This window comes from Acanthopagrus latus, chromosome 23, assembly GCF_904848185.1.
Source record: "Acanthopagrus latus isolate v.2019 chromosome 23, fAcaLat1.1, whole genome shotgun sequence".
In the NCBI taxonomy this organism is placed as follows: domain Eukaryota; kingdom Metazoa; phylum Chordata; class Actinopteri; order Spariformes; family Sparidae; genus Acanthopagrus; species Acanthopagrus latus.
Window position 1 is genome coordinate 24408565 of NC_051061.1, and position 27219 is coordinate 24435783.

Here is a 27219-nt window from a genome sequence, read left to right on the forward strand (position 1 = left end):
ATTTACAAAGTCGGCCTCTCTGGATGGAATGAAATGAGGCTTCGCTCCAGCCGCAGATTTCTGCTCACTTCAAATAAACGTGTTACCCAGCTGGAGGAAATGTCATCGAGCTGCAGGTTCACGTTCCAGCTGAGCGGCTGAGGGATGGAGGGCGCTCGGCTCCTCCATCAGACCTCCATCAGACCTCCGTCAGACCTCCATCAGACCTCCATCAGACCTCCGTCAGACCTCCATCAGACCTCCATCAGACCTCCATCAGACCTCCGTCAGACCTCCATCAGACCTCCGTCAGACCTCCGTCAGACCTCCGTCAGACCTCCATCAGACCTCCGTCAGACCTCCGTCAGACCTCCGTCAGACCTCCATCAGACCTCCGTCAGACCTCCATCAGACCTCCGTCAGACCTCCGTCAGACCTCCATCAGACCTCCGTCCTCCCGTTTGAAGTGAGAGTTCATCCAGAGCTCAGCGTCGACGCCGCTGACCTCACAGGACGCCTCAGCAGAGACGACGGCGCCAGACTGTGTTCAGACTTCACTGAGTCCATGTAACTGATCAACACCTGTGTTTCCTCCTGACATATGATACATTTACTCAACTACCTAACTTAGTTTTAAGGTACTTGATTATTTCCATTTTAAGCAACTTTATTTTCCTGCTCCGCCACATTCTGGAGGAGATTATTGTAGTTTTTACCAAACAACATTCAATAAATACATCAAATCCCCTTTAAAGACCAACGAGTCCTAAATAGAGACCAGCGACAGAAACAACATGGCTCCTCAGAAACACAGCTGAAATAGAAAGACCTCCTGTGTTGTGTTGTGTAGTTTCTGGACATTATTTGCAGTCCTCAGGATGTCGGTCACACGTCGTCTCCAGACAAACAACATGAAGCTGTGTGACTGTTGTGTTGTTTCATAAGTGCAGAGTGGAATAAATCTGCAGCAGTGAAGACGGTCGTGTTTCTACTCCTGACACGTGAATCACATGTGCTCATTATAAATAATAAATATTAACAAAGAGAACGAGCGTTGAATGTTAATTATGATCCTCTGTGCGGCAGAATAATTACAGGCTGCTGCTACGAGCTGCACATTCATTCATAGCTGCTCAAAATTAATTACCATCAATTACTGAATCCAGAACTATTAATTATTGATCCCAGCGATACATTTCAAACTGCTTCATGTCCGTCAGCGGACACACAGTGAAGCTGAGCAGAGACGGAGCTGCTGTTTGTCTTCAGGTGCTGAGTTTTACAGCCGGCTGCTCTCAGATCAGCCTGGACACAAACAGGCTGAAGGGGAGTCATTAAGTAAAGCTGCTGCTTGTCACCACTCGGAGGTCAATTGTCTGAAAACGCTGGAGGGATTTCACCGACAACAGAACACCTCCTCCGCCTCCGTCTTTGTTCAGACACCTGTACGCCTGCCGAGGTGACGGCAGGAGGCTAATGAGCTGACGGCAGGTTAAAAACCAGAGCGGACGCAAACAAACACACAAGAAGCTTAAATCAGCCTGCGTCACTCAAACCACAGGAAGCACACTAATCTGTGGACGGCTCTAATTGGACCCTGACATCTCTGGACCGGGGAGGGATTCACATGATGGGACCGGCTGCCAATACAAGACCAAAGACCAAACACACCCGGACGCTGCTGCGTAGCGCCCGGTGGGACACTGTTGCCATGGAAACACACTTTTTCTGCCCAAAAAAATGTTAGAAAACAAAATGACAAACAGAAAAGATGAAAATGTGTCGCAGGTTTTATCTGAAACTGAGTTTTGATTTCAAGTCCTGTTGTTAACATCAAAATGTGAGTCAACAAGTCCCAGATCAAGACCGACAGGACCCAGATCAGGACCAGCAACTCCCAGGACAAGACCAGTATCAAGACCAGGTCCTAAGTTAAGACCAGCAGGTTCAAGTTAAGACCAGCAGGTTCAAGTTAAGACCAGCAGGTTCAAGTTAAGACCAGCAGGAGTTGCTGGACAGCAACCACATCTGGTTTTATAAGCTACACTCGCAGGTCCAGTATCCGTCCCTGAGGTCCGGCTGGGTGCAGTTCGCTAAACGGATGTGACAGAATAATAACAGAACATGGGATCCGATCCTGTCTGGAGGTTTGGACGGATGAACTGGAGGTGGTGAGATTATCTAACCTGCAGTTCAGAGAAGTTCTGGAGGAGTTCTTACCACAAAAATGAGAAGTAGTTTCGTCTGATGACGGTTTAATTTGGTGGGAATGTTCCCGGTTACAGAGCGTGAAATAAGACTAATTCAGATAAGAGCGTTCACTCCTCTCTGCCACAGTCATCTGCCACGTGGAAGTCTGAGCTGATGGAAACTGGATCTCAGGGAGTGAAACGATCTGAACGTCCTCATGTGAGCCGACGAGATGACCGACCGTCACAGAGACGTCTGACTGACCCTCCTGTTCTCTTTATCTCTGTGAGTGTTAAATAAAAAGATTAAAACAGAAATACACATCAGGGCCTCGAGGAAACATTCTCATATTCAGAATTAATAAGACGAAACTTCAGATGATCGTCTCTGATCTCTCTCCAGAACCACGAGCCAGCCTGCGGTCGGCAGCCGCAGTTTGAAGCACCAACAGAGTCCAAACGGCCCGAGGCGTCGGCGCTGATGAATATTTTATAACTCAATTTACCTGCAACTCTGAGACCTTTTCAGCACCAGACTTCATCTGCAGGAGGATTCAGTCACAGACACACTTCTCTCTGAAGCAGCTCCGATTACTCTTACCAATAATATGACTTCTTCTCTGTGGTTTGAACCCTGAGGTCAGCAAATTTCCACCTAATCCCTCCTACAAATGGAAGACAGGCAGCGGTGGGACATTTCAAGGACCTTGAATCCTTTTACAAGGCTGCTGGGCTGAGCTGTGACGTTTCACCTCCTGTATTTTCGTCTCACAAATACATTAAACATGACGAATACGATCGAGGACTCAGTCAGATGAGCGAAGCCTCCAAAAATATGATTCAAGCGACATCCTGCAACTTAGAAACACTCTCTTCTGTCTGAAGCCTCTGCAGGCGTGTTTCAGTGTTTTCAGTTTCAGTTTCAGCAGCTGAATGAAGCTTTTGTTTCTGGCGGTCCAGAGTCGAGACCTGCAGCATATCAGGACCAACAAGTTAAAAGTCCAAATGAAGATCAAGCAGATGAGACCACAGATTCAACAGATTTCACCACCATAAAAACAGGCAGACATCAGCGAGTCGTCTGTAACCTGACGGCGTCCACGATGTGGACGTCTTTGACGATGTCTCTGTGGTTTCTGTCTGTCGTCTCTCAGCCGGACAGACCGCCTCTTCATCTCTGGAGGCTTGAAGATCTTTTTTAAATAAAGTTTGAACTCTTTGGAAGGAGCTCAGCGACGTGACTTCATATCTTTATTTTCTTGGCCTGACCTGAGTGCAGCTTAACTAAAATGTTAAATTCTCTGTAAAAAGTCGTGGTCGCTTCTGTTCCCCGCGGATCATCTCGTCTCCTCGGTGGGCGTCTCATCATCTGTCAGTCCTCGTCCAGCTGTCACTCTGTTCATTAATTAGCTCTCATTTATCCGTCTGCTCGCCGACCGTCTGACCACAGACAGCAGCAGAAACACTACAGACTGCTGAGGTGTTAACTTCAGATAATCCAGCTCTTATTGTGTTCTGGTTCTGAAAAAAACAACCCAGAAACATGTTGAGAAGCTCCAGGCTGTCGTTCTTTGTGATTAAAGGGTTAAATGTCCAGCCCCTGGATTACTACAGTCCCCCGCTGAACTACTTCACCTCCACCAGTCCCGAGTCAAATCCTAAATCAAGACCGACAAGTCGAGCGGAGCCCGGCGAGCTTGAAGCACTTTGTACCAACAAGAACTGGAATTTCAACGAGCCGTGTCATCAGAACCAGGAATCTTGAGACAATAACTGATGTTTTCTGAACCTGAACCAGAAAAACAGGCACAGATTGTTTCCATCTTCATAAAATCTGATGCACATTATATTAATAAAACGCTTTTTAAATCAAGCTGTGCTGGTTTGATCTTTTCGTTTCTAGGTTTTATCATCAATAATATTTAGTATCACAGAGTGACTGTTAATGTCTGCTGCTCTGCACGTTCACATTTTGAGGGAAATGAAGTGGAGAAATAATAAAGTGCTTCAACTCTTGTGAAGAGGAGTCGAGCTGCGAGCCTCTTACGTCTCTGATGGTTCAGACTTCACAGATCCAGAGACAGTTTGAGTCCACTTCAAACTGAAGAGCTTCCCCTCGTCATCGTGTTCATCCTCCAGAGTCTAATGAATGTGATTAGTGGCCTGATTGAAGTTCAACAATTTACAGAACAACAAGTGAGCAGACAAAATATTCTGACGAGGAGGGGAAATGATAAGAACAGTGACCGGAGGCTGATTAAAGCTTCACTTCCTCTTCATGTCTAATCATTAATACATCAGAGATAATCCGTCCTGACGGCGCCGCAGACCCAAAGTCACGTTCACTTCACACTGAGGAGGAGAAATCTCTCCATTCATTAAATCAGGATGTGGAGATTCATTCTTCACGTCAACAGACCTCGTTAGTGGAACGATTCAGTCTCACATCGTTCAGACCTCCATCGCACAAACACCAGGCACAGCTGGACCCAACAGAACCAACACAGAGGAGGAGCCAGCAGAGAGGAGGGGCCAGCAGAGAGGAGGAGCCAGCAGAGAGGAGGGGCCAGCGGAGAGGAGGAGCCAACAGGGAGGAGGAGCCCACAGAGAGGAGGAGCCAGCAGAGAGGAGGAGCCAGCAGAGAGGAGGAGCCAACAGGGAGGAGGAGCCCACAGGGAGGAGGAGCCCACAGAGAGGAGGGGCCAGCAGAGAGGAGGAGCCCACAGAGAGGAGGGGCCAGCAGAGAGGAGGAGCCAACAGGGAGGAGGAGCCAGCAGAGAGGAGGGGCCAGCAGAGAGGAGGAGCCAGCAGAGAGGAGGGGCCAGCAGAGAGGAGGAGCCAGCAGAGAGGAGGGGCCAGCAGAGAGGAGGGGCCAGCAGGGAGGAGGGGCCAGCAGAGAGGAGGAGCCCACAGAGAGGAGGGGCCAGCAGGGAGGAGGGGCCAGCAGAGAGGAGGAGCCAGCAGCGAGCTAGGACTTGTATGAAGACCAACATGTTCCAAGTCACAGCGAGCTGTGTCTCCAAGATATTAATGAGCTGCAACACTGATTGTTGTTCACACTGCGTCATAACTCACATTATTATTTCCACCTGACGAGTCAAAGATCCACTGTGACTAACGGTCTCCTCAATCTGATTTCAATTCAGAAACTAAACGAGCAATAATTCATTTCTCACAAATGCTCAAGTGAGAATCACATTTGTTTTCTGGACTAAACCTGTTGTGCTCTCCTCTGTCAGACTCTCTGACTCAGCGGTGGGAACGACGATCAGCTGGGAGGCTTTCAGTGCAAATGCCACATCACTTCTCATAAAGCAAAAAGTCAATCCAGAGGTTTTTCCTCAGCTTTTAAATCTTCTCAGCAGTTACATCAGCGTCAGGGAGCAGAGGGTCATGTGACCTCTTCATCTCTGTCACTCTCACGAGGCAGGAAGCTGTTGATCTAAACAAACTCATGACCTTTTGTCTGGTGTCAGCGAGTCACACCGACCAGAGCTGCGTGAGAACTCGACCTCAGCGACCTGCAGCCAGCGACAGACGGACTGACGGATGTAAAGATGGACGGACTCTCACCTCTCTTAAGTAGCAGGATATCCCTCGCAGGGCTTCTCCCATGGCAGTAGGAGAGGGCAGCTGGAGGAGAAGGTGTGATGATACAGTCAGTACCACTTCCTGTGTGTGTGTGTGTGTGTGTGTGTGTGTGTGTGTGTGTGTTACCGGCGGCGGGTGCTCCAGGCAGGTGTGGAAATGTTTCGTCTGGTCAGGTTTGACGCGTTTGAGAGGAACTCGAGACTCCCCGATTAACTCATTATGAGTCAACTTATCCTCGTCACACACCGTCAACCTGCAGAGGGAGGAGACGAGGAGAGGAGACGAGGAGAGAAGAGAAGGAGAGGAGACGAGGAGAGGAGACGAGGAGAGGAGAGGAGAGGAGAGGAGAGGAGAGGAGACAAATAAATTAAAATACATATAAACAGTTTAGCCATAGTATTATGGGGCAGTACAGACTGAACAGATGAGTCTTTAGTTTGGTAGTTTCCATGTTTCCGGCTCCTGAAGTGTAACTGCATGTTGCAGACTACATCAGCTGTGATCTGTAGTCTCCCCAGTAAACACACCACCTCCTTCAGCTGCTGCAGCTCCTGACCGGCTGGCTGCTGCTCATGTTGTGATTCAGACTTCCTCTCCTCCGTCATTTGCTTCCGGAGTGTCTCTGACATAAAGAGTGGACATGGCAGATGTCTTCAGAAGGCTGAAGAGGTCAGTTTGTTTAGAGCTCCGTCTGTGACAACCACCTGATCATACCTGTAATCCTACTACATGTCATGCTTCTCAGGATGGGCTGTAGGTTTTGCAGGTTGAGGTGTGCATGTGTCCAAATCTGTGGTGAACTTTGTACGAGCTCGATGAGCAACGTGCAGCAGCGACACACTCACAAGTTTTGTGGCTTCAGTCTCCTCCACCGTCGCTGTCTTTCGTCTTTCATTGGTCGATTGTTACTCCTGACTAAACCCTCGTTCACTCTCCTTCGACCAAAGCAAACCAAGTGTTAATATAAATCCAAGAACATTTATATATGTGAGTTTTGACTGTTTGTGTCTGATGAGTTTCAGCCTCTGACAGGTGAGTCTGAGGCAGACCTCCCTTCACCTGTCAGCGGTGTCGACCTGAACAGACACACAACTGACAACAGAGACGTTTCCGCTTCTTAACAAACTGAATTGGATCAAAGAGGAAGCATCAGGATGAAGTGACGAGCCGATGACAGCGTCACGCTTCACCAGAGACAGACTGTTAACACAGCGACGCCACACTGAGGAGATCTGAGGCAAACAAACAGCATTTTAAATGTGGAGGTAAACAACGTGACGGGTCGGCAGACAGAACCCAGAAGAACCAGACAGCCTCCGAGCACGTCTCATCACGATTCTTATTTCAGATGAATAACAGATACGGATGCATTTCATGTTTTTAGAGACGTCTCGTTCCCTTGAGTCAGGAACCAGCTCAGTGAAAATGTTCTGTATAGATTTTAAATACATGATATTGAAGAAAATATATTCATATAGTCTGAAGTCATGCAAGACTGAGCGGCCAGTTTCCGAGCAGCAGGACTGCTGAGAGACGGACAGGCGGTACGTGTCGTTGTGTTTCTTGTTTCTTCTTGTCTGGATGTTTTCAGAGTTTTCAGTCCGGTCGGTTGTTCGTCACAGAAGTTGACAGCTGGTCTCCTAGCAACAGCAGCGCTCAGACGTCGTTTGCACAAACGAGTCTGTAAACTTTTTTATGGAAATGATTCACAACAGCTGCAGTTTGATTGTACTTTATATTTCCTCAAACAATTAGAGCGGAGAACTCAAAGTGCAGTTTGACGAACAGCATGTGACGTCTTCCTGAAGAAGTGAGGACGCCGAAAATCAATCCCAATGTCTGAAACGTGTCCTCACAGAGACGGACACAAACACAGGGACACACTCGCTCAAACACTCTCGTGGCCCTCGGGATGAACCACAAGATGGCTTTTTCTCACTTGTGTTTAAAAGCAGAGGAGGACAGACGAGTGATGGCACGAAGGTCTGAGGAGGCAGCGGAGCTGATCGCAGCCGACCTCCTGTCCAACATTCACTCATTAACCTACAAACATGTCCAGGAGGAAACATTCATCACTGCTGCATAATGCTCGCTGTTTCTTTCTGCATCTAGAAGTTTGACGTTGTGAGAGAAAAACAAATGTAACATGATGATTTCAGAGAGCAAAGAACTGATCTCAGTAAAATCCACCAGCCTGACTGAAGGCAGCAGTGACACAGATTCATTCATAAATGTTTTTCTCATAATGATTTGAATCATTATTTGAAGCCACTAGAGGTCAACGTCAGCCTCCACAACCTGTACGACTGTTGCCTGCTGAGGCCGGTGTGAAACATCAAGGGGCCGAGGATCGACCCCTGGGGGACCACCAGAGGCCTGTTGGACGGATCAGAGACGAGCCAGTCCGGAGACATCTCACTGATGACATCATAGATGTCTGAAAAAGCTCAGCGTCCGGCTAGTTCGCCAAACTTTACACACAGCTTATCAACACAACAAGGCAGACGCCGTCATATCGTCACACGTCGTTAGAAAGAAAGATTCATGACAGAATCTCAAGAGTTTTTGACTGTTTGGGGTAAAAAGAAATCAGCTGATAACCTTTGAAAAAAGCCCAACAGCACGTCTGCGCTCCACACGGGGCAACAACAGCCTTGAATTGACTTTGAGCCACGCTGAGAGGCGTTCAGGATCATCTCACTTCAGTTTCCAGGTGAAGACGTTGTGTTTCACCGAGTCAGAGCCTGAATCTCCCACAGCTGGATTAAAGGCTTCAGGACAAACTGTTGCTGATTATCATCCATCGCAGTGATCATGTTTTCAGATAAAGGATGGTTTTCATCCGACACGCTTGTTCACAGTCACACGCCGGCTTTCCTTCACGTTCAGTTGAGATGAATACTTGTGAGCTCAGTGATTAAAGGTGTCCTGCTCTGTTATTTCACACGTCTTTTCATTATGGACGCTCTCCCCTGGTCGCCCCCGTCTGAGCCTCCATGACAAACATTAATTCATCATTTGCGGCTGTAAAACACGTTCTGAGCATCCTTTCAGATCCTTCACGCTGCAGACACCACACCAGACTTCTGTGAGAAAACAGCCCATTTTCTACAGTGATTATGTTGCTCTGAACAGCTGATGGCTGTTTACTGCAGGTGTTTACAAGAAGGAGCAGCAGAGAGACCAGATCACCTGCTGGATCCTGTGACAGCAGCGCTGCACAACTGGGTCTGAATGTCAACGTGTCCCCGAGCCTGATTAATGACCGTAAGGGTAATGAGTCCGAAATGAGATGTGATGAAACACACACACACACACACACACACACACACACACACACACACACACACACACACACACACACACACATGCACACACACACACACACACACACACACACACACACACACACACCTGAGTGTCTTCCTGTGCATGTCCTCCTCCGTGATCCCAACGTAAGTGAGCGTTTCATTCCACACCGGATTCAGAGAGTTACGGATCGTCTTCGTCTTCAGCTTATTGGCCTGAAGGACACACACACACACACACACACACACACACACACACACACACACACACACACACACACACAATAAATATTGATTTCAGGTTGGTATTCACACGCTGTAGCTCAGAAAACGTTCAGACCTGGATTTAATCTGATCCAATTAAATTTAAAGGAACAGTTCACAATTTTTTTTAAAAAACTCAGTCCTCCTCTCCTCCTCCTGATGGTATAAAGTCCTCTTCTCTCTGCAGCTGGCAGCTGGAGCAATGACAGCGTTACTGGAGCAGGTCCTCCAGTAACTGGAAGGTTGCTGGTTCAAATCCCCAGCTACATGTTGAAGGATCATTAAGCAAGACACTGAACTCCATCGACCGGCACCTTCAGTGGCAGCTTCTGCACATTCACACAGATTCAGTGTGTGAATGTGACAGACTGGGTCCATTAAACTCGTCGTCCATCCTAAAAGCCAAAACATGTCAAACAGAAGACGGACAGAGTCGAGCAGAAGGTGGAGGCTGTTGTCATAGAGACACAAACACTTCAGCTCCAGTGAAGACTTCAGGAGACTTTATATCATCAGGAGGAGGAGAGGAGGACTTTATATCCTCAGGAGGAGGAGAGGAGGACTTTATATCCTCAGGAGGAGGAGAGGAGGACTTTATATCCTCAGGGGGAGGAGAGGAGGACTTTATATCCTCAGGAGGAGGAGAGGAGGACTTTATATCATCAGGAGGAGGAGAGGAGGACTTTATATCCTCAGGAGGAGGAGAGGAGGACTTTATATCATCAGGAGGAGGAGAGGAGGACTTTATATCCTCAGGGGGAGGAGAGGAGGACTTTATATCCTCAGGAGGAGGAGAGGATGACTTTATATCCTCAGGGGGAGGAGAGGAGGACTTTATATCCTCAGGGGGAGGAGAGGAGGACTTTATATCCTCAGGAGGAGGAGAGGAAGACTTTATATCCTCAGGGGGAGGAGAGGAGGACTTTATATCCTCAGGGGGAGGAGAGGAGGACTTTATATCCTCAGGAGGAGGAGAGGAAGACTTTATATCCTCAGGGGGAGGAGAGGACTGGGTTAATGTTTGGGTGAACTGTCCCTTTATGACTGAATTGAATGTAATCAAAGTTCATAATTGAATGAATATCTTTACAGATGGACTCTGAGCTGTCTGGTTTGTGCGGCTCAGCCTGAAGGTGAGTTGTATGAACACAGGTAACAGAACCTCAGGTATGAATCCTGCAGGTCAGTCTGTGTTTTCTGTCCTGACTGTTTTGTGTTTTACGCTCCACACGACCTTGATTTGATTTCAGCGTGTGAAGCTGAGATCAGATGGATCCACGTTGGCTTTTCGCTGCAGCTCAACAGCAGCAGGATGCTAATGACAGCGTGGAGCTCTCAGGTGGAGTCTCACCTTACAGGCTCCAGGCAGCAGGTGCAGTTTGACGTACGGGTCGGCCAAACCGTTAAAGTCCATCGGCTTCAGACCCTGAACACACAAACGGTGACAGACGTCAGCAGGAAGCCTCCTCAGCCCAACACATTAACACACATTCTATCTGAATCACAAGTTTCTGATGTTTCATGTTTAAATATACAAATTATACAATCTAATTAAAAACACACTGATTTACACAAACGTCCACCACACAAATATGAGCAGAAATGAACACCTAAATGTTTATTCTGGACAGTTTGTGCATGTTAAGTTGTTTCCACCTGTTGAAATGAAACATGAATGACTGAAGCTGTCAGTCACCTGCAGCTGCATCATTACATCACTTAATCAATTAAATTCATCCTGTCACGGATCGCCCCCTCTCGTACGGATCGACTGTGTTTAGTGATGACAATCAGCTCCCTGTGGTGTAATCAGATTACTATAAATCACCTCCCTGCGTGTCTCCTGACCTTTCTCCAGCTCACTGATCTTCCTCCCTGACACGAACACGCTGCAGCTCGGCTCGTTTTCACACTGCTGAAGGATCAGACGTCACACCTGATTCAGTCTGTCGCCTCATCAGGACAAAGTGCTCCTAAATTTCCTTCAACAGCTTTGACATTTGCAGCGTCGGCAGAGAGAGAGAGAGATGTTTGTATTATCTCTAATGAGTGTGAAGGAGCAGAGAGAGAGCTGACAGAGCGCAGCCTCGCTTAGATTAAACTACATGTCGGCTCTGTCTCAGAGCTGCAGGCTGTTCATGATCTGAGATCAGTTCATGTCAAAGGTACATGTGGCCTTCAGGTGCAGATGTTGTCCAGAGGTCACAGGTCGTCACAGCGACGCCTTAAAAAGTCTCCGACAAAACAAAGACTCTTCACATGTGAACCTCAGAGACGACACCACTGTTAGCTGCTAACATGCTAAATATCAGCACGCTAACCATCTAATGTTAGACAGTTAGCATGTTAGCATAACAGTAAAACCGACTAAAAGCACAGCTGAACATCTTTATGACAGAACAGCTGTTCATAAAAATATATTGTTTTTAAAATTATGAACTGAAAACATCGAACATTTTAATTCTGCAGCAGCTTCACTCAGTAACAAACCTTAAATGTCAGTAAAATAAATAAGATGTTAAATAACTCGGTGAAGTTCAGAAGGACTGAAGACGTCAGACGGTCAGCAGAAGCTTCAACAATGTGAGAGGAACGAGAGAAAACTGTTAAAGATCTAATAATTCATCATATTTATACATCCTGTCTTTACTGATCTCTGGTGTTAAAGACGCAGATACACAGAGACGTTTCAATGATACAAACAGGATATTACAGTTTTTGATAAATTAGGATTTGATGGACGATTTTCTGATCATTCAGGATTTAACAGCATCCGCTTCATAATTAAACTGTGGGAGGTTAATGATGATTTACTGTCTGTTAGAGCCAAACGTGTGAATGTGTTCAGCCTGTCTGAACCCAGACGAGGGAACAGAAGTGCTGAGATGCAGGTTTCCTCTGTGAGCTCAGTTATCTTCTCTGTCTGGACCTGGAAATGTTCAGGATTTTACCTCTGTGGGTCTCGGTGATGTGAAGCAGTAATGTCTCATAAACACAGTGAGTGTTTGCTGACAGGCTGCAGCTTTCTGTTGTTCCCTTTAAATCAGCTGTAACACGACAGCAGCAGCAGATTTCATCCTCAGTATAAAAGTCTAAACGTTTCCAGCACACAGCGCCGAGTTAATCCAGCTCTCGGGTCGACGGCAGGAGGAAACATTAAAGAAGCTCCTCCAGTAAAGAATGTGTGTGGCAGCAGGTGTGCTGATTACCTCCCGTCTCACCTGATAATGAAGCAATTTAAAGCCTCCTGTCTGCGTCCTCTCATGTTGCTGCAGACGCTGTTGTTCTGTTCACGTTACAAACCGAAGCTGCACGAAGTCTCATTAGACTTTTGTCACGATGATTTTAGAGGATTTTTAGAGGAGTTGAGTCACAGGCCTGCAGATTAGCTTCAGTACATGTTGTCCTTTTTTTATTATCACCATCTGGACCCCGCAGACCTCCACCAACACCGTCATCGTCTAAACTCATGACCACAGTAACTGGTAATGTTTAGAAATGTTCAGCCTGAGTAACTTTAGCTTCTCTGCAGGAGGCCAGTTAAGTGTATTCCATCCACAGAGACAGTCGTGGATAAAATATTCATAACTGAATCTGCAGCGTGGAGAAATCCTTCAACACGCAGGTTTTATTTCCTCCTACAGACTCTGCGTCAGAAATAAGCAACAACATTTCCTGTCTCAGCGAGCGGATCGTTTCATACACACCTCCTCTGTATTCAGCTGTTGGTGTCTGAAAAACGTTAAATCAAACCTCTGAGAGTTTGAATCGTTTCAGGCCGTACAGTTTGAGTTTGTACCGGCCGACGCGTCAGCTGATAGCTGGAGCCGTGATAACGACACAGCAGCAGAATCGGCTCCAAAATACCAGAATTAGATTGTTGGGAGAGAAAATCTTCACGTGGGTCAATTCAGAGATGACAACAAACCAAAACTGTCTCTTCTCTGATCAGTGTGTCCACTGGGTCCAGTTCAGAAACAGATTTGGTCCAAAACGCGACAGAAACACTGAGACTGGAGACTTTTTCATGCTTTCGTCTGTCAAAGACTCATTTCCGTTTCTATGCCCGTCCTGAAGCCTACAACAGCCAACACCCAGTGACCCTCTCTTCCTCCTCCCCCAGTAATAGAGTTTATATCAAGTCCTGGAAACCTGGAGATCATTAAAGTTTACACAGTTTTATGAGTTTGACTATTTTACATGCACACAGTTTATGTAAAGCAGTAAATAAAGACCTAAAATGAGTTTGACGCTCATTATTTCCTCAGTAAAACAGTGTTAGGTGATGATTGTCAGTGACGCTGGACCACGTCAGGCTGTGTGATGGAGACACTTTGTGTTTCAGCTCATCTGTAGAGTTCAGCATTAAAAACATCACATCAGTGTTCAGCCTCCTGCTGATCAGTGAGCTGCAGACTGTTCAAACATTCAGCCGAGAACCTTTAAAAGAGCAAAACTGTTCAGCCGGTTCAACACTGCGACCCAGAGAGACGTTCAGGATCATGTTTATATATTTTCGGGATTTATGAGTATTTATCTTGAGCTCTCTTGTCTTTGTGTGTACCGCAGGTTCCTACAGTATCATATATGTATATAACATGTGGAGATGAAGATATGAAGTGTTTTCTATGGTTCCCACCTCGGGTCATAAATGAAATCTGCCCTCGGTGAATCAGCTGCACTGGGTGGAGAATGATGGAGGCTTCAGTGTAAAATACAAATAAAATCAATAACAGCAGCAGAGCTTCAGGCTGTGAAGACGAGGTGATGAAGAGACGACAGACTCTCTTGGGTGGAGCAGGTGGAGCAGGTGAAGTGCAGCTGTAGATTTATGACGGAGCAGCTCAATGTCTCTTTATTGTCTCCGACTCTTTAATTGGGCTCCGCTGTGACAGTTCGCTCTGAATCATGTTACAAACGACAGTAAATCTTCTTTCTCTCTCGTCAGCAGCTTCAAAAGGCTCCTGTGTGATCAGCGCAGAAGTCGACTCAAGATTCAACCTGCCGAAACAAATGAAGCTGAAATCGATTTGCTCTCAGAGCTGCAACCAAAGCAGCAAAATAATGAAGGTGTTTCACAGATTCTAGTGGAGGAACAAGGACTCAGATCCTTCACTTCAGTACTGATACCACACTGTGATTAACCGCGGCTGGTGCGATGCGTCGATGTAATCGACGTGATCGTAACGTGCAGGACTGCCGCCGTGCCCGAGCACCTGAAGCAGAACCATCCTGGGTCCGGCGGCCGTGTTGGTGTCACTCTGTGGTCCGTGTGTGACGTGTTTCAGACACTAATCGTCTCTCCAGGTCATAATCGTGTCTTTTCTGTTTCTGATTTGAAAGATTTTGAATGCTGACGAGGAAACGAGGACTCAGAGCTGCACTCTCTCAGTTCTGTTTCATGATTAAAGCCTTCGTCAATATTTGTCATAGTAATATAAAGTAATTCCAGTGGAAATTGGTTTCAGTCTGTCTGCTGCTCATGAGATTATCACCAGAGTCAGTTGGTTATTTTTATTGCTTGGATTATATTTTATTCTCTATCTGTTTTATTCATCCATATTTTATTGCTGTCTCAGTTTGTTTTAGTCTCTTAATCCTTTTTGTTTTCTTCAAATCCCTTTTTGCAGCCTACAAACTCTCATCGTGTCGACGCCTCTTCATTCTTTGGATTTTATCGTCTGTGTTTTATGTAACGGCTCATTTCAAAGCTCTTTGGTCAGCAGAAAGAAACTTCACTTGATGTTTCTAAAAAGTACTTTGGACTGCAGTTTGATTTGTTTGAAAGGTTCAGTATGAATAAAGTTTGACTGATCAGTCAAAATAATCATTATTTCTTTTCACATTCATCCTTGTTGGTGCGACAGGCTGCGACTCGTTCACAAAGTGCAGCTGAACAGAATCTGAACGCTGCTGAGACACAAACAGACGAACAGAGACGCACAATGACCGAGAGACAAACAGCTGCAGACACACACACAACCACAAAGACACACAATAACCACAGACGACCAACATGAGATGCAAACGACCACAGACAGCTGAAAAACCACAGAACTGTGACACGTTCACTATGTTTGCTGCTGTGAAGAGAACCAGAACTGTGCAGCCGACAGACTGGACTCGGACTCCAGCACCAACAGGAGGCACTTAGTTTGAAACCCACTGAGGCCTTAAAGCACTCGTGTGTGAATGGGAGATAAATCTCTGCAGCCGGGCTCCAGACTCTGCAGTAAAGCCCGAGCCCGGCGGAGCGGAGGCCGTTACAGCAGCACGTTAACGGTCTGCAGAGCGTCCTTACCTTGGCCCGCAGCACGGTGCAGTGCAGCTCGCTGGAGCGCTGCTCGTATCTCAGCTCGAACTCCAGCGTCCCCAGAGCAGCTGAGGAGACACAAGAGGACGGAGACAATCATCAGAGCTGATACAAGAACAGGATGTACAGCCTCCTGTCAGAACCAGCGATGAAGAGAGGAACGTCTGAGGAGCTTCACGTGCTCAGAGGAGGAAATCCAATCTAGTGTCGCAGTGATGTCATCACATGTCATCACATGTTGACACGCCAACCCGTCTTAAACAGGAAACACATCCATCACACCTCGTTACAACACACACACACACACACACACACACTCACGTTGTTATATAAGACCATACATGCAGCGAATGATTCACAGGGATTAGAACAAATATGTATTTTAAGCAGCAGCAGCTCCACAAACACACTGCAGCTTACACAACACATTGTTTTTATGCTAAGCTACGAGCTGCTGTGAGATACTGTATGAAGATCCACACAGAGCTGGAGTCGAGTCTATTTAAAGTGACTGTTACTACTTCCTGTTGGATCAGCAAGAAACCAGCTACTACGACCACAAAGCTCATGAAACAGACACACAAAGACGCAGAATGACCTCAACAAACAGAGCAACAGTGTGACCATAAAGACACACAAATAACTACACACAACCACACAGCACAAGCAGCACAGCAAAACGAAACACAACATGGACACAAAGACAATCAAATCAAATGCCAAGGACCTCAAAGGAGACAATCAGCTGCAGACACACAAAACACGACCACAAAGACACAAAACAACTACAACCGATAAACATGTTGGGAAGCAAAAACAACCACAAAGACTCAGAAAACGAATGAATACACAACAAGAGACAGACACAAAGTGAACACACAGACACAAAGGGATGCAAAATGACTGCAGAGTTACATGAGACACAAAGATTCACAACACAACCACAGAAACACAACGATCAGACACACAATGACCACAAAGACACACAAAACTCCAGATGACCAGCTGACAGAGCGACACGCTGTTGGCTCTGCTGACAGAGGAAGAGGAGGAAGAGGAGGAGGAGGAGGAGGAGGAAGAGGAGGAGGAGGAGGAGGAGGAGGAGGAGGAGGAGGAGGAAGAGGAGGAGGAGGAGGAGGAGGAGGAAGAGGAAGAGGAGGAGGAGGAGGAGGAGGAAGAGGAGGAAGAGGAGGAGGAGGAGGAGGAGGAAGTTACAGGAAGTGAGTTCAACAGAGGAGATCACAGGTGGTGCAGAACAAAGCAGCTGCTGTCCAAACAGAACAGGGTCAGCACACTGAATTATTGATTAAAGGACGGTTACACACTTTGAATAATACACACTTTTGTTTTCTGTTCTTGCTGGGAGTTCGGTGAGAGGTAAAAGTACACGAGTACTGTCAGCTCCACGCAGCGAAGGAGTCGGACTGAGACTGACGTCTGATTCTGTTCATCTAAAATCTGAATCAGTCTTCATCTGTTAATATGCAGACTGATGTAGCTGGATAAATGCACTGTACTTAGTTACTTTCCACCGCTGCACTGCTGCAGCACCAACATCCCTGCAGCTGAGAGAGATAACTATCCATCCATCCATCCATCCATCCATCCATCCATCCATCCATCCATCCATCCATCCTCAGCTTCTCTCTGCAGTCCTCAAGATAAAATATAAATAAAGTCTCTTGGATGTTTTATTCAGTTTTTTGGGTCGGGATTGTTCTGGTGTTGCTCTCCACCCACCTCCACCTCCACCCACCTCGTCTGCTGCGGGCTGCAGCAGAAACATACTGCACCAACACATGCAGCAGCATCCTGAAGACGTCACTGCGCTGTGATAACCAAACATGAGGCTGGATGATCGTCTGTGTCTGTTCTGATCAATCTGACGATAACAGAACAACAGAAATCACAAACCAGTGACTGCAAAACAAATCTGATTCTAAAAAACATGTTAACGAGGAGAAAACCTCTAATTAGTCTTTCCTGTAGAGTTCTGGATCAGTGAGGAGGCTCACAACATGTCAGAGGCTCTGCAGCTCCGAGAGCAACGATCAGCCTCCGTCGTTTATCACCACTCAGTCTGATTCCTGAGGATGGAGCGCTCATCAGCCCTCTGCTGCCTCCGAAGCACAGCATGAGTTTCAGCTGCCTCCATGTGGAAACATTCTCGGTAAAACACACGATCTGAAGAGTTTGTCTTGCATTATTAACGTTATTGTGACACAACGACATGAATCATTGATCAGTCGTGTCTGAGCTGAACTCTGGGGTGAGCTGGTCATCAGTGTGTGTTCACAGTGGAACAGCTGCAGCTTTGTTACATCAGACAAACTCAAGAGTCCAAGTTCAGAACATCGTCCAGTTAGATGTTTCCTGAGAAAAGTTTCATGTTGTGTCGAGCCTTCTCAGTGCTTTAAAAATAGCGGTTTTGATTGTGAAAGTGCCCCTTGTTCTGAGAAAATGAGCTTGACCCGAAAACGAAGATACAGTAAATCTTAAAAGTTTCATCGTACTTATGCTTTCACATGAAGGTTTGACTCAGATACATTCACAAAAAAAGCCTCGGTTGCATTTTGGCGAAAGTTTCACTTTAAAGTTTCTCAATGTCTGTTCAGTTCCCACTGTTGATGTTTCAGCCTGTAATGTTATACTTCTTCTCAGCTTCAGTTACAGATCTCTGAAGTGGTCTTTTGTTGAGGTTCAAATTAAAGGTTTTATGATGACTACATTTGACTAAGACTACAAAGAGGATCCAGACCCAGAGCAGCAACTTCAGTCTGAGCACTTTACCAGGGGAGCTACTCATCAGCTGCATCAAACACCACGTTTCAGTCGTCAAACATTCATCAGGCTGAATTATCCAACGCTAAGCTAGCTGCAGGCTGAGGCTAAGCTAGCTGTAGCTTAGCACGAGGTTAGCTGCAGGCTAACACTAGTTGTGTCCTCTTTCAGGTGTTTTTCTTTACAGACACACACACACACACACACACACACACACACACACACACACACACACAGACACATGCCAAGCGAGGCTCACTGCAGTCATCACTGTCGGAGCTGTTGATCTCCACCGACGTGTCCACGCTGCTGGTCAGGGACAGAGAACCGCCGCCGCCGGGCCGGCCGTGGGCCAGCAGAGGAGACAAGAGGTGAGCTCCGCCCATCCCGGAGGCCACAGAACCAGGGCTGACGGCCTGAGGGGACACGGCCGGGTTGGGGGACAGGGGGCCAGGGGAAGTGGGGGACAGGCGGGGGAAGTAGGCGGAGATCTGACGGATGGGTCTGATGGGGCCGGGGCAGACGTCGATGGCCATGTGTTCCTGGATGGAGATGCTGAGCTTCTTTCCTCTCCGCACCGTCATAGAGTCTGACAGGAGACAAGACACACATCACATGAGCTTCATCAGCAGGACTGAGCTCTGTCTTAGACTGGACTTCTGTCCACTCAGGTATGAAGTAATGGAGTACATTTACTTAACTTTTTCTATTTTAAGCTGCTTCTACTCTGTTACACCTCAGAGAGAATGATGACATCACTCTGTGGAGCTCAGTGTGACTCGTCAGGAGACACGTTCACTGTGCATTTCAGTCTGAACAGGAAGGAAAACATAAAATATCTCTACAGACTTGTCGCAGGTCACGTCCTCACCTTTGTTTTAACATTTCTATCCTCGCCGTTCTCTCTGCAGCGGCTCTGACTCGACCCGTTTTTGTTTGTTGTTTGTTGTTTATCTCAACAACAACTTTGACTCAGTTTATCCCAACAGCAGCTCGACGGCTGCAGGCACCTGATAGCAGGACTGAGAGGAGGGAAGACGGTAAGCAAGGTCTGCAGAGAGCAGAGAATATAGGTGTGAAGAGGATGTTTGAGAACAACCTCTGTGCTGTACAGGTGTGTAGACATGACAGATGAGATACAGGAGGAGTCCGGTACAGGAGCAGGAGCAGCAGAACCAGCAAAGACAGGTGAGGTTTCCATATCCTGCACACTCAACAGCCTCCAGCCTGTAGGGACCAGACAGGTGTGTACATACACGTCTCAGTGGGGTTAATTACTTATGTGGATAACTGGTATTTTCAAAGGAGCAGTTCACCCAGAAACTAAAACTCAGTGATCATCCTCTCCTCTCCTCCTCCTGATGACATAAAGTCAGGTAAAGTGTTGTAGTTGCAGCATTCTGCTAAACAACTGAAGCAGCTGGAGACTTGATTTGATTGGAGACAAAGTAAATGTAAAGCTGCTGTGAACACAGGGAGCAGAATGTAAAGCTGCCGTGAACACAGGGAGCAGAATGTAAAGCTGCTGTGAACACAGGGAGCAGAATGTAAAGCTGCTGTGGACACAGGGAGCAGAATGTAAAGCTGCTGTGAACACAGGGAGCAGAATGTAAAGCTGCTGTGAACACAGGGAGCAGAATGTAAAGCTGCTGTGAACACAGGGAGCAGAATGTAAAGCTGCTGTGAACACAGGGAGCAGAATGTAAAGCTGCTGTGAACACAGGGAGCAGAATGTAAAGCTGCCGTGAACACAGGGAGCAGAATGTAAAGCTGCCGTGAACACAGGGAGCAGAATGTAAAGCTGCCGTGAACACAGGGAGCAGAATGTAAAGCTGCCGTGAACACAGGGAGCAGAATGTAAAGCTGCCGTGAACACAGGGAGCAGAATGTAAAGCTGCCGTGAACACAGGGAGCAGAATGTAAAGCTGCTGTGAACACAGGGAGCAGAATGTAAAGCTGCTGTGAACACAGGGAGCAGAATGTAAAGCTGCTGTGAACACAGGGAGCAGTGTCACTGCTAACCTTTCTGTAGAGAAGCTGCTGCTTGCAGCTAAACAAATGCATCTGACCTCCGTCACATCTCTTCAGTCTGAGTGAGTCAGAGCTGAAGCTCCAGGCTCGGCTGCTGACATTTACAGTGAAAATGTACAGATAATTATTTCTTTTGACTTTATGATATTTGATATTTCTTTATCATTTATTTTGGCAGGTTCAGTCCTCAGTAAATTTGAAGCTACATTATGGCAACAAAACTTGTTTTCAATGAAACGCCAGGACATTTTCCAATGTGTCTGTGGAGACAGAACCAGATCTTTAAAGATTAACACAATGTTTTCTGTTTTCCATCTGTCATCAGGAACATAAACACAATCACTCTGTTGTTTGGAGGCTTAACATTGTTTAAATCATCATCCACTTAACCCCCAACACAAGTATAATCTTCCCTTCATAATTCTTTGTTCAATGTTTAATGTTTAATTAAAACTGATCAAATTTATGGTTTAGTCTAATTTGTGGGAAAACTGGGTCAAGGTTCTGGATTTTTCAGGATGTCTGGACTCTCTTTTTCCTCCTGATAACTTAATAAGACTGAGAGCAATCCCACCAGACTCACAGCAGACGTTATGTAACTCACTCAGTGTCGGAGCTGAGCGGCGCTGATAATGACCCTGGTGAGTAAACTGATCCTCATGTGTGAAAACACTGGACTGCCCCTTTAATCTGCAGCTCCCTGTGAGCCTGCTGCAGCCGACTCAGAGGTCACGGAGGTCAGTGCAAACACTCCGTGTGATGCTTTCGTCTGCGTGATGAACAATAAAACAAAAGAAATGTGAGTCAGGCAGATTCGCACATGGATCCACCAGACAGACTGACACCACTGATCCTGATGCTCAGCCAGCTCGTCCATCACAGAGGATGGACTGCTGTCATCAACATCACAGCTAACTCAGATCAGCTGATCAGAAACAGAGAGGAAGCTGTTTGAATGTTTCTGGTTCTGTCTGTTCAGAGAGTGTTGTCGCAGACGGAGAAAGTTCTTTGTGTTTGTGATTGTTGAGCTTGTCTCATGTTTCCTGACTGTCCTCAGGAACCAATCGAGCGTCCAGCTGAAGACTTGAAGCAGTGGGAGGAGACGCTGTGTGTAAAAAGCTCTGCAGGGCATCTGAACTAAAGTGTGAGCAGAGTGAGGGGGCCGATCATCATCATCATCATCATCATCATCATCATCATCATCATCACACCACACAAACCTTTAATATGAATCATTTAACTCATACTCGTCCATCTATGGAGACTTTCGGAGGATTTGTGGTTTCAGAAGTTAATCAGAGCTTTTATTGATATCAGTGTTCATTCAGTCTGCTGCTGTGAGCAGACAGAACAGCTGATTCAAACGTAAAACAAACTAGATCTCTTCTCACAGCCTTACAATCCTGAGTATTAACCATGGCTGTTTTAATCAACCACAGGGCTGTTTGTAGGAGAACAGCCGAGAGGAGATAAAAGATCTGAGTTACAGACCTGAGAGTCTGAAACTTCATCAGACATGAAACACTGCAGAGAGACCTCATGATGCTGCAGGACGGCAGTCATCACACAGACCGACTCCATCACTCCGAGCTCAACAGGAGGAGCCTATCATGCCTTTGTGCCAACCTGAGACTCTGTTGTCACCTGAGGTGGAAGAAGGATTCAAAAGGTCCAGTGAGAAGGACTGAGGAGGATCACATGGCATTAATGGAATATGATATCCATCATTATGGTTATTATTAAACTGTTGAAGGCAGGATCAACCATTAGATGGCAGAACATGAAAAACTTTGCACACTGCAGCTCAGAGACAGTTTTAGTTTGGAGTTAATGTTCTTCAGACTCATAGAAGCTTCTTCACTGAGCTGCACTGCTGCAGCCGACTTGTTCTTTCAAACAGAACGCTTCATTTCAGACTTTGCTAAAGAATATGAACCTCCACAAATACAACCAAGTTCAGGGTAGAGCTGCTAACGTTAGCTGATCTGATTGCATCCATAATGGATGTGCTAGTTGTAAAGAAAGCACAACTTGTGTAGTGTTACCTGGAGATCGAAATTCTGACATTCTCCTCATAATCTGAGAATTTCCAGAAAAAAGCCTGAAGTCTAAGGAAAAGTCTGAGAATTATGAGAAATATGAGAATTCTCACATTTCTTTAATAGTGACACTAATCATCTTCTGTATGACCCAAACTAAACAATACAGTCATCTATAAGACACAAATTCATCATATTGATTCTCTTTGAGTTTGACTTACTTCAGATGTATAATTAACTTACAGGACCATAATTACTAGATATAAAGTGTGTAAATAATAATTATTAATCACCAGGTTCATTAAGTCTGCTCCCATATTTAGAGATCAGCAGGGTTTATCTTACTGAGTCGTAGTCAGGAGACACTGAGTGATTGCAGATTATGATTATTATAATTAAGAATTAAAGGTCATAGACATTTGCTAATAAGAAGCGGTTGTGTGGTTTCATGTATTCAGAGGAGTGAAGCTGCCGTCATCATGTTTAATTCAGGATTCATCAGCTGCTGGTCCAGAGAGTGAGCTTCAGTCAGAGAGCTTCAGTCAGAGAATGAGCTTCAGTCAGTGAGCTTCAGTCAGAGTGAGCTTCAGTCAGAGAGCTTCAGTCAGTGAGCTTCAGTCAGTGAGCTTCAGTCAGTGAGCTTCAGTCAGAGAGCTTCAGTCAGAGAATGAGCTTCAGTCAGAGAACTTCAGTCAGTGAGCTTCAGTCAGAGAGCTTCAGTCAGTGAGCTTCAGTCAGAGTGAGCTTCAGTCAGAGAGCTTCAGTCAGTGAGCTTCAGTCAGTGAGCTTCAGTCAGAGAGCTTCAGTCAGAGAATGAGCTTCAGTCAGTGAGCTTCAGTCAGAGAATGAGCTTCAGTCAGAGAGCTTCAGTCAGTGAGCTTCAGTCAGAGAGCTTCAGTCAGAGAGCTTCAGACAGAGAATGAGCTTCAGACAGAGAATGAGCTTCAGTCAGTGAGCTTCAGTCAGAGAGCTTCAGTCAGAGAATGAGCTTCAGTCAGTGAGCTTCAGTCAGTGAGCTTCAGTCAGAGAATGAGCTTCAGTCAGAGAGCTTCAGTCAGAGTGAGCTTCAGTCAGTGAGCTTCAGTCAGAGAATGAGCTTCAGTCAGTGAGCTTCAGTCAGAGAGCTTCAGTCAGAGAGCTTCAGACAGAGAGCTTCAGTCAGAGAGCTTCAGTCAGAGAGCTTCAGTCAGAGAGCTTCAGTCAGAGAGCTTCAGTCAGTGAGCTTCAGTCAGAGAGCTTCAGTCAGAGAGCTTCAGTCAGAGAGCTTCAGTCAGAGTGAGCTTCAGTCAGTGAGCTTCAGTCAGAGAGCTTCAGTCAGAGAATGAGCTTCAGTCAGTGAGCTTCAGTCAGTGAGCTTCAGTCAGAGAATGAGCTTCAGTCAGAGAGCTTCAGTCAGTGAGCTTCAGTCAGAGAGCTTCAGTCAGAGAATGAGCTTCAGTCAGTGAGCTTCAGTCAGTGAGCTTCAGTCAGAGAATGAGCTTCAGTCAGAGAGCTTCAGTCAGTGAGCTTCAGTCAGAGAGCTTCAGTCAGTGAGCGTCAGTCAGTGAGCTTCAGTCAGTGAGCTTCAGTCAGTGAGCGTCAGTCAGAGTGAGCTTCAGTCAGAGAGCTTCAGTCAGAGAGCTTCAGTCAGTGAGCTTCAGTCAGAGAGCTTCAGTCAGAGAATGAGCTTCAGTCAGAGAGCTTCAGTCAGTGAGCTTCAGTCAGAGAGCTTCAGTCAGAGAGCTTCAGTCAGAGAATGAGCTTCAGTCAGTGAGCTTCAGTCAGAGAGCTTCAGTCAGAGAATGAGCTTCAGTCAGTGAGCTTCAGTCAGTGAGCTTCAGTCAGAGAGCTTCAGTCAGAGAGCTTCAGTCAGAGAGCTTCAGTCAGTGAGCTTCAGTCAGTGAGCTTCAGTCAGAGAGCTTCAGACAGAGTGAGCTTCAGACAGAGAGCTTCAGTCAGTGAGCTTCAGTCAGAGAGCTTCAGTCAGAGAGCTTCAGACAGAGAATGAGCTTCAGTCAGAGAATGAGCTTCAGTCAGTGAGCTTCAGTCAGAGTGAGCTTCAGTCAGAGAGCTTCAGTCAGTGAGCTTCAGTCAGTGAGCGTCAGTCAGAGTGAGCTTCAGTCAGTGAGCTTCAGTCAGAGAGCTTCAGACAGAGAATGAGCTTCAGTCAGAGAGCTTCAGTCAGTGAGCTTCAGTCAGTGAGCTTCAGTCAGAGAGCTTCAGTCAGAGAATGAGCTTCAGTCAGAGAGCTTCAGTCAGTGAGCTTCAGTCAGAGAGCTTCAGTCAGAGAGCTTCAGTCAGAGAATGAGCTTCAGTCAGTGAGCTTCAGTCAGAGAGCTTCAGTCAGAGAATGAGCTTCAGTCAGTGAGCTTCAGTCAGTGAGCTTCAGTCAGAGAGCTTCAGTCAGAGAGCTTCAGTCAGAGAGCTTCAGTCAGTGAGCTTCAGTCAGTGAGCTTCAGTCAGAGAGCTTCAGACAGAGTGAGCTTCAGACAGAGAGCTTCAGTCAGTGAGCTTCAGTCAGAGAGCTTCAGTCAGAGAGCTTCAGACAGAGAATGAGCTTCAGTCAGAGAATGAGCTTCAGTCAGTGAGCTTCAGTCAGAGTGAGCTTCAGTCAGAGAGCTTCAGTCAGTGAGCTTCAGTCAGTGAGCGTCAGTCAGAGTGAGCTTCAGTCAGTGAGCTTCAGTCAGAGAGCTTCAGACAGAGAATGAGCTTCAGTCAGAGAGCTTCAGTCAGTGAGCGTCAGTCAGTGAGCTTCAGTCAGTGAGCTTCAGTCAGTGAGCTTCAGTCAGAGAATGAGCTTCAGTCAGTGAGCTTCAGTCAGAGAATGAGCTTCAGTCAGAGAGCTTCAGTCAGTGAGCTTCAGTCAGAGAGCTTCAGTCAGAGAGCTTCAGACAGAGAATGAGCTTCAGACAGAGAATGAGCTTCAGTCAGTGAGCTTCAGTCAGAGAGCTTCAGTCAGAGAATGAGCTTCAGTCAGTGAGCTTCAGTCAGTGAGCTTCAGTCAGAGAATGAGCTTCAGTCAGAGAGCTTCAGTCAGAGTGAGCTTCAGTCAGTGAGCTTCAGTCAGAGAATGAGCTTCAGTCAGTGAGCTTCAGTCAGAGAGCTTCAGTCAGAGAGCTTCAGACAGAGAGCTTCAGTCAGAGAGCTTCAGTCAGAGAGCTTCAGACAGAGAATGAGCTTCAGTCAGTGAGCTTCAGTCAGAGAGCTTCAGTCAGAGTGAGCTTCAGTCAGTGAGCTTCAGTCAGAGAGCTTCAGTCAGAGAATGAGCTTCAGTCAGTGAGCTTCAGTCAGTGAGCTTCAGTCAGAGAATGAGCTTCAGTCAGAGAGCTTCAGTCAGTGAGCTTCAGTCAGAGAGCTTCAGTCAGAGAATGAGCTTCAGTCAGTGAGCTTCAGTCAGAGAGCTTCAGTCAGAGAATGAGCTTCAGTCAGTGAGCTTCAGTCAGTGAGCTTCAGTCAGAGAGCTTCAGTCAGAGAGCTTCAGTCAGAGTGAGCTTCAGTCAGTGAGCTTCAGTCAGAGAATGAGCTTCAGTCAGAGAGCTTCAGTCAGTGAGCTTCAGTCAGAGAGCTTCAGTCAGTGAGCGTCAGTCAGTGAGCTTCAGTCAGTGAGCTTCAGTCAGTGAGCGTCAGTCAGAGTGAGCTTCAGTCAGAGAGCTTCAGTCAGAGAGCTTCAGTCAGTGAGCTTCAGTCAGAGAGCTTCAGTCAGAGAATGAGCTTCAGTCAGAGAGCTTCAGTCAGTGAGCTTCAGTCAGAGAGCTTCAGTCAGAGAGCTTCAGTCAGAGAATGAGCTTCAGTCAGTGAGCTTCAGTCAGAGAGCTTCAGTCAGAGAATGAGCTTCAGTCAGTGAGCTTCAGTCAGTGAGCTTCAGTCAGAGAGCTTCAGTCAGAGAGCTTCAGTCAGAGAGCTTCAGTCAGTGAGCTTCAGTCAGTGAGCTTCAGTCAGAGAGCTTCAGACAGAGTGAGCTTCAGACAGAGAGCTTCAGTCAGTGAGCTTCAGTCAGAGAGCTTCAGTCAGAGAGCTTCAGACAGAGAATGAGCTTCAGTCAGAGAATGAGCTTCAGTCAGTGAGCTTCAGTCAGAGTGAGCTTCAGTCAGAGAGCTTCAGTCAGTGAGCTTCAGTCAGTGAGCGTCAGTCAGAGTGAGCTTCAGTCAGTGAGCTTCAGTCAGAGAGCTTCAGACAGAGAATGAGCTTCAGTCAGAGAGCTTCAGTCAGTGAGCTTCAGTCAGTGAGCTTCAGTCAGAGAGCTTCAGTCAGAGAATGAGCTTCAGTCAGAGAGCTTCAGTCAGTGAGCTTCAGTCAGAGAGCTTCAGTCAGAGAGCTTCAGTCAGAGAATGAGCTTCAGTCAGTGAGCTTCAGTCAGAGAGCTTCAGTCAGAGAATGAGCTTCAGTCAGTGAGCTTCAGTCAGTGAGCTTCAGTCAGAGAGCTTCAGTCAGAGAGCTTCAGTCAGAGAGCTTCAGTCAGTGAGCTTCAGTCAGTGAGCTTCAGTCAGAGAGCTTCAGACAGAGTGAGCTTCAGACAGAGAGCTTCAGTCAGTGAGCTTCAGTCAGAGAGCTTCAGTCAGAGAGCTTCAGACAGAGAATGAGCTTCAGTCAGAGAATGAGCTTCAGTCAGTGAGCTTCAGTCAGAGTGAGCTTCAGTCAGAGAGCTTCAGTCAGTGAGCTTCAGTCAGTGAGCGTCAGTCAGAGTGAGCTTCAGTCAGTGAGCTTCAGTCAGAGAATGAGCTTCAGTCAGAGAATGAGCTTCAGTC

General features: G+C 46.7%; 1 protein-coding gene and 1 long non-coding RNA gene across 2 annotated transcripts in view; one reads left to right on the forward strand and one right to left on the reverse strand.

The window, feature by feature from the left end:
* Positions 1-27219, reverse strand: part of doc2a (double C2-like domains, alpha) — a 40215-nt gene that overhangs the window by 9556 nt on the left and 3440 nt on the right. Inside the window, exons 2-7 of the mRNA XM_037088062.1 lie at positions 18685-19014; positions 15633-15712; positions 10683-10757; positions 9174-9283; positions 5886-6012; positions 5742-5801 (exon numbers count right to left, since the gene is read on the reverse strand). Of these exons, the coding sequence (XP_036943957.1) occupies positions 5742-5801; positions 5886-6012; positions 9174-9283; positions 10683-10757; positions 15633-15712; positions 18685-19009 (777 nt within the window). The 5' untranslated portion in view covers positions 19010-19014. The remainder of the gene's footprint in view (positions 1-5741; positions 5802-5885; positions 6013-9173; positions 9284-10682; positions 10758-15632; positions 15713-18684; positions 19015-27219) is intronic.
* On the forward strand, positions 12649-14537 carry LOC119013494. The gene is made up of 3 exons (XR_005072758.1): positions 12649-12816; positions 13901-14141; positions 14283-14537. It is a non-coding gene; the product is annotated as an uncharacterized LOC119013494 (long non-coding RNA).